Raw genomic sequence first — 12,494 nt, forward strand, 5'->3', positions numbered from 1 at the left:
TAGGAAGATAGGCTATACTTAAAAACTGCAGAATTACAAGGAAGTGGGGCAATTTACACACTTTGTTGTATGCTGATGATTAAAATGTAAAGGTAGCTAATAAGTACCTTCTGTTTCATAAAAGAACTTTGTGATTTGTACCTGTTTGGTCAATCCATTAATGATAGCGACCTTGTAGACAAAATATATATATTTATTCGTGTACTAGAACTAAATATTAAATGTATTCATGCTAAATAAATACCCACTAAATCATAATATACTTGTTTTCGAGTTTTTAAATCACATGTAGTCTTTGTCGAAAGTACGGTTGTCGATTAAACAGCATAGTGTCTTCATCACCTCTCTTCGCCCCTTCGCCCTTTTTCAACTTCGTTGACGTCACCTATACAGCCTAAGCGGGACACGTAAGTGAGATCGACGCCTCATGTATCCAATGAACGTCGAAAATGTAGGTTCAAACTCCAAAAGAGAGCCAATGAGCGGAGACGAAATCTAAAGAACACATAATGCACCCGCCCCTTTTTGCACTCTCTCCTGCACAACACAACTAGACCTTTAAAGTTCCGTAAAGGAAGGGAAAATATATACACGGTAAAATAAACGAATAAGCGTTAGAGATTGTGTATAAATGTGTCTGAAAACGGGAGACAACAATTATATTTAAGACAAAATCCGCGGTTTTTAATTTTCATTTAAATTACTATTAGCTAGCTAGCTATCGATAGTACGACCAAGTTAGCCAGCTAGCTAGCTAGATTAGCTAGTAACATCAGCTATCGATAGCTAGCTAGCTTAATAATACTGAGAATTGTCTCAGATACCTAGCTCACTGCTAATTGCTAACTAATGTTAAATAACTCATTGGCTTGATAAATATTTTGCTGTTTTGAGCGGGAGTTTTGTTATTTTTTCGCGTCGACGACGACGGAGATAGCAACGGTGAGGAAGACTTGACTGTCTGGAAACGACAAAAAAGTAAAATGGCGGAGCCGGACAAATTAAACATTGACTCTATAATACAGCGTCTTCTGGAAGGTGAGAAATCGAGCTTTTAGGTACCTGTGATATATGATTTTGTAAAGAAATTGACAGGCAACTATGCGGTTAAATGGATTTCTACATTGTAGCAAGCTAAGCCAGCTATGTTGTAGGTAGTTAGCCAGCACGCTGAAACCGTGAGTGGGAGAGGGGAAATCGTAAGCGGGGGAAATGAGGGAAATAGCTATCTATTGCTAGTAGCTAGCCAGTCAGTTACTTGTGTGGGGCCCGTTCCGCATTGGGTTGGAACGGATTGACCAGGCATGCAGTGGTGAGTTCCTAGTAAACGTCAGACTGCTTGGAGCTGGGACTATTAACCAATATCACAAATTTATATTTTGGTCGTTCGGAAATGGATGGAGGCACGATATTACCGAGGCACTGTCACTGGTAAAGGCTATAGTTGTCCTTTTATTGTTGGTTAGCCAGTTTAGCTAGATGGCGGGCAGTCATTACTCATGTTTTACTGTTAAATGGTTCATAGTTTCACGATGAACGATATGGTCTAGAAGGGCAGCTCAGTTGATATAGCTAGGCTAAGAAACCAAACCGCTTGCTTTCTTATTTGGGTGGAACCAAGCTAATAAACTATGCAGAAATGTTTACATTTTGATACAAACCATTTTAAGGTAAGTAGGTATCAAAAACCTGATTGAAATTGTTTGAAATGACAAAGTTTAAAAAGATGCTAACTTCTATAGCAGCTAATTTGCGTTAGCCAGCAGACATATCGTCAAGTCCCTCGAACGCTGTGTGTTTTACTGAGCTGAGGGCCAGCTTCCTCGAGAGAGATGAAGGGGTGGCCATTAATAAGGGAATGCTGGGATAAGCGGTGGGGAATAGGTTGTGGTAGTTTGTTCAGTTGTGCATTCGGGGAGAGGGTTTGAGTAGGTTGAAAATGTATGGTGGGTGGTACTCCTGTTGGGGAAATGGAGATGTGTAGCCAGCTTTCTCTGATTATTAAATATTAGATACAGCAGGAGATTTTAGGTCGTCTTGTCTTGTTAGATCGTAAGTGTCGTTGAGATGTATACATGGCAATCGTTTCTGTGTAGCAGCTTGTTCTGTTTGTTGTTGAGGTGCAGTTATGACAGGCACTTTGGATTATAATGGTATATAAAATGTACGAAAGTGCACCTGTATTTCCTACGGCTTTGTTTCTTCAATTTGGTGAAAAATCGCGCTAGTGCTATTTTCTTGTTTTCTTAGTCTGACTTTTTCTCTCATTTATAGTTTAATAGTTTAGTTATAAGGTGTAGAAATTCTCCAGAAATTTAGTTCTGAGTGGATTCTTTTCGAAACATTGCTTTGTCGAGGCAAAGTATAGGTACTTGACAAGAGTAGGCCTGGCTAATAGAAGTTTGAATCTAGTTGCCATTCCAGGTAGTGCTAAATATCTTTTTGGCACCTGTTGTAGACATGCCAGCTGAGGCCTTTTTAATTTTATGGGCTGGCACGCCAGTGGAGAGGTGGTGGATGTAAACACCTTGACACAGTCTTTGGGAAGTTCTTTCTGTTCATTCGTCCCTGGGTAGTGAAAACGTACTGTATTCATATGCAAGTTAATGTATTGTGTTCTTTACTAGTGAACGGTCACAGCCTTAATAGCAATAAACAGTAAAGGTCAAATCACCAGGCAGAAGAGACGTGTTCCTTTGCAGAGGGATGCAGAGGTAGTTTTACTGTGTGTTTGCCATGCTTAATTGCAAGGGGTGCACACCTCAAAGGTATCTCGTTAGTATTACATCAGGACTTCTACACGAGCTCGTTTATATAATGAAAACCCACTGTGTTACAGAAAGCCATTTTACCTTGTAGCAATTGGGAATGCAGCTACCAGATGCTAGGCATAGTGTTGGGGACACTTCGGTACCAAGTAGGTGTTGGATGGCCCTGCTGCAAAGAATTTTTTTTTTTATCTGAGGAATCAGTGTGGGGGGTTGGTCAAATTCTCCAAATTAACATGCATTAGAATGCTGTGCATCAGTTGAGTTTGCTACGCCAGGTTGTCTCTCACTGACCCCTTTACCTCCAGCAGCTACATTAATGTGATTTCGAAATGTAACATCCCTGGTACAAGCCATGTCCGTTTCAGACAATACTGAGGTAGTGGGGAGATAATTAAGGGTATTAATTGAAGAAAGATTTTCTGCTTGGTACATAAAATTGCACGGTATTTTCTGTTTACTTGCTATTCCATTATTGCCCCCTAAAGCTTGCTTTTGGCAGATCATGGCCTTCTTTAGAAATCTGATTTTATTTATTTATTTTTTTTTTGTTTGACCTAATAGTCAGCATCTAGCTTAGTGTGATTGTGCATCTTCTGTCTTCTGATAGGATTGTGTTTTATGCTTGGATCTGTGTGGTGAGGCAGATTTGTTGCAGGTGTTGTGGAGATTATTTACTTTGTCATTCTGGACCTCGTGCATGATCCCCTCTGTTTCACCATGTGCTTGATCTCACACAGCCATTCTGCCTCGCCGGCCACAGTTTGATTTCATTTAAATGCTCTGAGCTTTATTTTTGTATACTACATATTTCGCTAAGCGTGAGGATGTCTGCCAAACACATGAGAAAATAAGCAAGGATGATAGTGGTAGTATTTGTATCGCTGATGTTATGTAATCCCCTGACCTTTTTAGCTGTCTGACAAAGCGGATGATTCAGTCTCTCATAAAAATTTTTACCATAATGCCTAAAACTAGCTGTATTCTGATATATCAGTGGGGCAGAGGTGTCTCCCTGCTGAATGTTTAGATTGCTGTATTGGCTGGGTTGCAGATTGTATTTTACAGTTCAAGCTGTTGGTTGCTGATGTGGTTGATCATATTTAGATGAAAAAATGGGATGCATGGTGGCAAGGAAAAGAAGTCAATCCACTTGGTTGATGTCCAGCTCAGCATTTCCTTCTGTTTTGGTTAGCCATTGCCTGCAGCTGAAAAAAAAACAGTCCATGCATCTAGATATGCTAGGCGCATATATGAATATTCATGTTGTCCATATTAGTGTGGTTGGTAAGTTTTCATTTGCATAATTTACTGACCATCTTATTCTTGCTTTGTATTGGACTATCCACTTCCCAGGAACACAAATGCTTCCAGACCACACATTTCAAATTTGCTGGTGTATGAAATAGCCTTGCAGAGCCACCTGCCTACAAACTCTGCTCAGTTTTTTCGCTTTTGTTTTTTCATGCAATTTACACTTTGTTTCTGTAAGCCTGATGAGGTAGCTGTGTCTTGTCTTGTCACTAAATGAGTTTTCTGAAGAGCCATCTTGTTGGGAGTCTGGGACCTTGGTATGGTAGGTCTTACAGAACATTCTTCTGGAGGGAATCAGTTGGGTTCACTTTGTGCCATCAGTTGTATGAAATTAAGTTAATTTAGTTTAATTAAAGGTTGCTTTGATATTTTGTTAACCGCTATCTGGAACATCGCCTAGCTTGATCAGCATTATGGTGTGATGGTAAGGAACCGAAGTTGTTTGCCCAGACATTGTTGGTTCAGTTCCCTCATGGGGCATTGTAATGTTTGCAAGATGGAGTTAAAAGCCAGTACTTGAGAGAGAGAAAGCAAGGCTGATGTCATAGGTGAAGCTGCTTCAAAACTGAGGTGCATTGTAGGACATCAGAATTGGGCAGATAAATAAGTCTTTGTGCTATTATTTTAATTTAAAATGTATTACATTTTATGCTTTTGTAATCTAACTTTAATTAACCAGTTTATAGCAGTGCCCAGGATGGCAAGTCTTCATGTGAGGAATCCATTTTAATGTCTGTACAGTAAATCATATCCTTGTGGCTTCAGTGTTTTTGCAAGTGTGTAAGAACAGAAATTTTTTTTGTTTTTTGATGTGTATAATATTGGTGGCACAAAAACTAAGTCTGGTCATGGGTTGTCATGGTAATGAAGCTCACCTGAGCTTGAAGACAGAATCTTCACAAATAAGAGGTAAAATTGATTGTCTTCTTGTCAAGCTACTTGTTGCACAACCTGTGTCGAAAAATTTGTGTCCCTGTTTTGAACGATGGACTCCAGGTGATGCATCCAGAGGAAAGGGGGAGGGGGAAGCAGAAAGTGCACAGATGGGGAAAAGTGAATGGACTATTCTGAAAAGGAAATTTGCCCTGTTGAAGAACAGTAGAGGCCTTACGCCTCGTCTTGCCTCCCTCTGTCAAAACGGTGTTGCTTGTTTGCCTCACGGCTAACTTTAGAGTAAGCACTGGCAGGGCTTAGCCTGGCCTAATCTGGCTTTAAAGCAGCACCATCCTATTTAATACGGCTTTCACACCGGATGCAAGTCCTCTTGATTCACCTCTCCTTACTACGCTCTGTCACTCAGGAGAGGATGTGATTCAGTTGGGTTAAACTTATGAACTCCAACGTGTGTGTATGCACGTAGGCCCGAAAGTTACTGAAATAATGAGTTTGATTTCCTTGGGGATATACCTCAGTAATAAGTTTGTGTTCAATTGTTTTGTGTAGCATCTCTAAATCTCAAATTGCAGGGTAGTGCACACAAAGACCAGAGGAGCAAGTAGTTTCATGGTTTGGTGGATAGTTAGAGTTTCGTAATTGTAATCATGCTGGCATTTTTACGTGCCAAACGTCAGAGTACAATGCAGGATGTTGATAGTTCATCTGTACCCAAGAACAGAAGGTGAACCATAGGATGGGTGTGTTGATTATGTAATACCCCAAACAAAGCCAGTTCCAAACTCTGCAATACTGTCATGTATAAGACTGTGTCTGTCAGTCAAAACTCTTCATCTGTAATTTAACTTAAAAAAAAAAAAAAAAAAAAAAAAAAGATTTTTACCAATTGATGATAGATAAGACGTTACTATGGCTTACTAGTGGATGTTACTAGCCTCTTCCTACAGTGGCCATGCTAACAACCAGAAAAAAATCTTGCACTTTCTGTACAGCAACAAAGTAATTGCACCACTGCTCAAGAGATGGGTGTACCAGGCCATGTCGTTTGGCTAATTAATTAGTGCTTCCTCCATAGTGCAGATGAAAAATCCCTTTTGTTATTGGCAGTTGAACAGTGCTCCCCATTTAACTCATAGCTGCCATGCAATAACTTATGTGTCTCTTGAAGCTATTTTGATTCCATTTTTGAATGGCCAGATACACTTTGAAGTGCCCTTGTCTGTTCAAAAATAGAACTGCTGTTTCTAAAAGGTCAATTCTGTGATTCCGCAGTGGTGGAAGACTAACAGCCTGAATTCATGTGATGAACCACAAACCCCCATAGACTGTTTTCCCAAAACAGAAGTGCTCAGTTGCCACTGTTTTCTGTAACAATAAGCACAAACCACACTTAATACCATTTCTAATATTAGTCTGGAGAGCTAGCCTGTAATCATTCATGGTGCTTTTGCTCGATATTTCGGTTCTCTCTTTACCTGCCTTTGAACATTTGCCCCAGCATGATTTCACTGATTGTTGTGAGGCATAAAACAGTTGTTTTATCTTTTATACAGTTGATAAAAGCAGCATGATATTTGTCTTGTTGGATTCTAAGTAGGTGGGTACTAGAATGGATATCGGTATCATTTCTGATCAACTTTATTGCCATACAGAAGCTCCACATAAAAAAATATCCCCTTAATGTTTTCAAACCATGGTCTCCGTCCAACACCAAGGGGTAAGGGGTTTCACAGGAATGGGGTTCCCTGTTTTCAGCTAGTACAGCGCTGATACTCAAAACCTATCCTGTTATTGTTAGCTATAGTGTTTTGCAATATTTTTTTGAACAGAAAACATGTCATCTTTTGCTGCCAGCTCAAAGTTAATATGCCCCTAACAGTGCTAATATATGGAGTTTTATGTAATACACCCGATATACTATGCATACAAAAATTGCAGCCAGCTGCTTAGTTCGTCTCAGGGCCGCTTGATTGGAAGTGTGGAACGAAATCTACATTTCAAACTGTTATGTATGTGTTCTGGCCTGGCTACAGACAGACCTGTGTTCTGAATGTTGGTTAAGTTGGCAGCATTTTGTAAGCACTTGGCAATGTTTGGCTATATGTAGTTTGTTGGCTTTGCCATAAAATTGCCTTGCATAGTAATGTGACAATCACTGAACCTCATTTTTCATTTCTCTTTGGGAAGGTTTCACCCTTTTTTGTCTTGGAGGTATTTTGTGTGAATTTATAGTAAGAGCGAAGGTTTTGTTTTTACTTCGTATATACTCAGTTCCTGCGCTGCAGAAATTCTTGTCACTTGTAAGTTGCGTTCATTAGTGGAGGTCGTAAGCCTTCTTTATGTTGCCACAGTGTGTTCGGTGTGTCAGTCCTCACGCTGCTTTTTCTGTCCATTTCCAGTGAAGGGGTCGCGGCCAGGCAAGAATGTGCAGCTGACAGAGAATGAGATCCGTGGGCTTTGCCTCAAGTCCCGGGAAATCTTCCTCAGCCAGCCAATCCTGCTGGAGCTCGAGGCGCCACTCAAGATCTGCGGTGAGTCCTGCCGAATGAGAGAAGCGATTAAAGCTTTTGACAGTCAGTAATGCAGTAGTGATGGAGGATAGATTATGATGGGAAACAGCGTGTTGTATTTTATTTAGAGGTTACAAGCCGGTTGTGCTTCAACCTCAGGGAGGAATGATTTGTTTTGTAATCAGGAGGCACTTTGCCAAGTATACAGCTGCAGTGTTGATTCAGATTTTTCTACAACATTCTATCAACATTTCCAATTTCTTAACAAAATTCTAAGTGCGCTTCAGTATAGTTTCACTCATTGGTAAATAATCCAACTGGCATTTAATGTTTGCTCTAAACTGTGACATGAAATTGTATTGTAACCCGCTGTGATAGTTAAAATGCAGGTTTTTTTTCTTCACTGTGTCATTATGGCTGCACCTCTCTTTATTCCCACCGCAGGCGATGTTCACGGTCAGTACTATGATTTGCTGCGGCTGTTTGAGTACGGCGGTTTTCCCCCCGAGAGCAACTACCTTTTCCTGGGGGACTATGTGGACAGAGGCAAGCAGTCGCTGGAGACCATCTGTCTCCTGCTGGCCTACAAGGTCAAATACCCAGAGAACTTCTTCCTGCTGAGGGGCAACCATGAGTGTGCCTCCATCAACCGCATCTACGGCTTCTATGATGAGTGTAAGTCACAGTCACACACTCACTTAGTACATATTATTATTATTATTATTGTCATTACTGTCACACACGTATCCAGAGCATCTCCCCAGGCTATATATTTTACAGTTTCACATGTTATCCATTTATGCAGCTGGATGTTTGCTGAGGCAAATCTGGGTTAGGTACCTTGTTCAAGGGTACCTAACCCAGATTTGAACCAGCAACCTTTTAGTTATCAGCCCCGGTCTTTATCACTATGCCACACTGCCGCCCATATGCTTATGAACAGCTACTGTGACGAGTTTAAAAAGGACTGGGTACAGCACTATTGCTCTTGTAGTGAGGTGGTTATTCAGAGCACCCTATGATTTCACTGGCCGTCCTGATGCAGTGTATGGGGCATGTGGGGTATGTGTGCAAGTGTAATGCCCTTTCTGGATGTTGGTGCTAATGTCTCCCACTCCATGTTCTGCAGGCAAGAGGCGGTATAACATCAAGTTATGGAAGACTTTCACCGACTGCTTTAACTGTCTGCCTGTGGCTGCCATTGTCGATGAGAAAATCTTTTGCTGCCACGGAGGTAGGTTGTGGGTGCCTGTGTTGGTGTGCCTGTGTTTTTAATGAGTTTGTCACCCCCTGTGTTAACATTTGAACTGTCTTTGTATTGTGGTCGCACGCCTGCCTTTTTGTGATGTGTGTGCTTTTGGTTGCCCTCTCCCCAGGACTCTCCCCCGACCTACAGTCGATGGAGCAGGTACGGAGGGTGATGCGCCCCACAGACGTCCCGGACCAGGGGCTGCTGTGCGACCTGCTGTGGGCCGACCCAGACAAGGACGTGCTGGGCTGGGGGGAAAACGACCGCGGCGTCTCCTTCACGTTCGGAGCAGACGTGGTAGCCAAATTCCTACACAAACACGACATGGACCTCATCTGCAGGGCACATCAGGTCAGAGACGGGCAGGCAGAAATGGAGGGGGGGGGGGGTTGTGATCTCCTGTTAGACATATTGTGTTGGTGTCAGTGTTCAGTTGTGGCTGGTCTGAACTGCACTAAACTTTTTTCTCTCTGTCTGTCAGGTGGTGGAGGATGGGTATGAATTCTTTGCAAAGCGACAGCTGGTCACGCTTTTCTCTGCCCCTAACTACTGTGGCGAGTTTGACAACGCTGGCGCTATGATGAGTGTGGACGAGACCCTCATGTGCTCCTTCCAGGTGAGTGAGGATAGACAGATTCACAGACACTTTATCTTCTGGCTTAGTCTCTGTACTCTTTTCTTGAATGCCTGTATGATGATTGTGGGCATTATCTGTTGACACGTTCTCCCAAACCAAAGTTCAGCTCCTCATATGATAATTGTCATTGTTACATTGTTTCCTCACCAGCATTGTGTAGCTGACACGTTTTTCGGGTAGGGTCTGTGAGTTAGTCTGAGAGGCCACTGGTAGGATTCTTATCCTGGTGTGGTAGGGCTTCCCTAGCCACATGACAGAAATGTAACTGAGCTAGACAATATGACAGAAAGGGAAAAATCAAGTGATGACAGCAGGATGCGAATAAAAAACACTGACTAAAATGAAATGCGCTTTTTTTTGTGGAAGCCAGGTGGTCCGCTGTAGTATTCAAGCAGTGTGTGTGCATACACAGCAGTGTTAAAGTGTTCGCCTGTACCTTTTCTTATTGTCATTCAGATCCTCAAGCCTGCAGACAAGAAGCTGTACTACACTGGAGGAGGGGGCATGGGATCTGGCCGCCCTGTCACACCGCCTCGAAATTCAGCCAAGGGCGGGAAGGCCAAGAAATAACACCTGCTTCACACTCCCCCCATCCCCCCGCCCCCACCCTTCTCTCCTCTACCTCCCTCTTTTTCTCTCCTCCGTCACCAAACAGCAACAAAGCAAAACAGTTCCCAGGGTTTAGTCTTTTTTCTCTCTTAATTCTTGATACTGATAATGCGTAACTGTTTTAAAGTGTGAGTGCGTGAGTGAGAGGTTTGTTATATTGTTTTGTCACCCCACCCTTTGCTCTATATCCCTCTGTCTCTAAGAACCCACCATCTTTTAATGCAGTCACATGTATGTATACAAGGGAGCAGAGAGGGGGAGAGAGCTGACTGTATGGGTCCCACAGTAACAAAATCAGAAGGGTGGAGGGAACAGTCTTGAGTCTGCCTTCATTGTTTATGTAAGGCCCATCGCTGTTTTAATGCTAAACAGAGACCTTTGTATATCCTGTATGAAAGCGGTTTGGGGCAGGGGTAAACAGTTTTAGAGTCACACACACATAGACGCACTGTTTTGGAGTCAAACAGCTAGGTTTGTAAGTATGGGGTCAGTACATGTACAGAGTAGGAGGGGTTTTGTACAGCAACAGACTTCCACATTCATGCAGAGAACCTGAAATTGAAAAAGATTCAGGTGTGGTATAAAATTCAATGTTTTGTAGATGGATCACAATGACTTGGAGTTTAACTATTTAATTTTTTTAAACTCGTCAGAACTCGGTGTTCAATAAAGAGAAGATTATTTAAAACAGTTGAAGACCTGCTTGATGTTCGCATTACCACCGTTTGTGGATTACATGAAAAATTTGAGATTGTCTGCATTGCAGTCTCTGCTATTTCTCTTATCCTTTGTCCACTTTAAAATTTCTTTCATGGAATTAAAGCATAATTCAAGGGACTGACCTTGTATTCAGGTTGGCTCTAAAAAAAAGAGCATCTATCCTTCTGTTTCCTTCTGTGTGTTATTACTTCACTGAGGGATTCTACAATCACTCACTCCTTCTCTGGGCCATTTTGTCTGGAACCAATTAGGTTTTAATTTACTGTATTTCTTCATGTTTTCTGCTTGTGTTTCTTTGTTCCAGTCTGCCTCTGAACTTAGTCATTTTTCCCCACAGTGGCCAGTTCCAGCTCAAGGTCCAATGAAATCAGCATAAAAAGGACTTACTAATTTGTGCCATGGGTTCTGGCTCTTAATTTGATCCTGTCAACATGGTCCCCAGCCTCCTTTTGTAATTGAGGCCTGAAAGCGTTGTCTCTGTCATTGACAAAGCAAACTAAGGCCCTTCCTCCCTGCCTCACCCCACAATGTGAAACCATAGAACTTTGCATGCCCCCTTCCACTGTTCTTTCTTTTTACCTGTTTAAATGATGCACACTGTTGTTGCTGGTCAGAATTAAAAATTGGTCATTTGTAATGTTTTTCCCTCCATATTGTCAAGGAGACCTATGCTGCCCTGTTCTTTCTAAGAAAATGGGTTCCTAGAGCAATTGAACGCACTGTAGCGCACCCTACTGTCAATTTTATAGCATTCACAGTTCATGTGTGGTCATTGCTCAGGGATTCCCACCTTAGAAAAGCGGGTGGCTTGCTGGAATACCACTACAGACATCTCAGAATGTCTGCTGTAAAAGTTAGGAACGTCATTTAGTGCTTATGATGGGTGTAAAAAATGTCCATAGTTTAGGGTGGATGCAGGGGTGCTGGCCACATTGATAGACTACTATCAGGCTTGCTGCATTTTTAAACGGTCAGAAGTTCAAGTCTGGCATGGTATAGACAAGGAATATCTTTTTGTATCCTTAGGATATAATGTGAAAACAATGTGGTCTTGAAAATGGAGTAGGTCTTCATGGAGGGGTATGGACACAATGTAGTATGGTAAAGTTTTCATGGGGTAAATGGTATCATTCACAATGTAATTTTGTCTGACAGGGTGGATGATATGTGACTTTCTCTGGAATTGTTACTTTTTTCTTCGAAGGTGAGGCTTTAAGTTTGTAATACTGCTTTACTGTAAAACAGACAATCTATGGCGTGTTGAGAAGCATACATTTTAGAAGTAAGCCTGGCATCTTTATGTATACAAGTTAACAGGACTGTATGGTTTATAAGAATTTTCACGACAACGTAAGGTTTGGGATCATTGCAGGTTATATTGCGAGAGTATATTTCTTTAATTCCCTTGAATTTTCTCTGTGATATTGGGAGTGTTATATCACTGGTCAGAAAGGCAAGTAAACATCCAGTGAGAATAAAGGAGTTTGTTACAACGGTCGTAACGATTAATTTTATTACTATTAGACTTGCAGTAAGTACATCAGTCTTTTTTTTCTTTATACCTGACAGAGAGAAGTAGGGTAATCTAGATAATGTGAGTTTGTAAATGTTTCTCTTTTTTTTCCAACCAATCAGGGACCTTTTCCCCATGCACTGTCGCTGGGTAGAATGCGGACTTTAAACAGAATAATTGAGATACATGAGTCAATTAATAGGTTAAGAATAAAATGAAATATGCTATTTTTTATGTAATTTGTTTTCCAACCAATCACAGATCTTGTCTCTCTGTTACC

The 12,494-nt window shown here is 41.5% G+C and overlaps 1 protein-coding gene across 1 annotated transcript; it reads left to right on the top strand.

Annotated features, from left to right (window-relative positions):
- Positions 1-517: 517 nt before the first annotated feature.
- On the top strand, positions 518-12,291 carry ppp1caa (protein phosphatase 1, catalytic subunit, alpha isozyme a). Its single transcript, XM_036552552.1, has 7 exons — positions 518-1,038; positions 7,376-7,507; positions 7,931-8,161; positions 8,616-8,720; positions 8,863-9,086; positions 9,217-9,351; positions 9,829-12,291. Exons 1-7 carry the CDS (start codon positions 984-986, stop codon positions 9,940-9,942), a joined length of 996 nt encoding a protein of 331 aa, XP_036408445.1. The 5' UTR covers positions 518-983; the 3' UTR covers positions 9,943-12,291.
- Positions 12,292-12,494: the final 203 nt, after the last annotated feature.

This window comes from Megalops cyprinoides, chromosome 19, assembly GCF_013368585.1.
Source record: "Megalops cyprinoides isolate fMegCyp1 chromosome 19, fMegCyp1.pri, whole genome shotgun sequence".
NCBI classification, from domain to species: Eukaryota; Metazoa; Chordata; class Actinopteri; order Elopiformes; family Megalopidae; genus Megalops; species Megalops cyprinoides.

What these genes read in the sequence shown, in the direction of transcription:
- ppp1caa (XM_036552552.1), top strand. Translation starts at nt 984, where the DNA reads ATGGCGGAGCCGGACAAATTAAACATTGACTCTATAATACAGCGTCTT. An exon ending in GGCGCCACTCAAGATCTGCG is followed by an intron (nt 7,508 to 7,930) that starts GTGAGTCCTGCC and finishes TTCCCACCGCAG; the next exon opens with GCGATGTTCACGGTCAGTAC. An exon ending in CCCTCATGTGCTCCTTCCAG is followed by an intron (nt 9,352 to 9,828) that starts GTGAGTGAGGAT and finishes ATTGTCATTCAG; the next exon opens with ATCCTCAAGCCTGCAGACAA.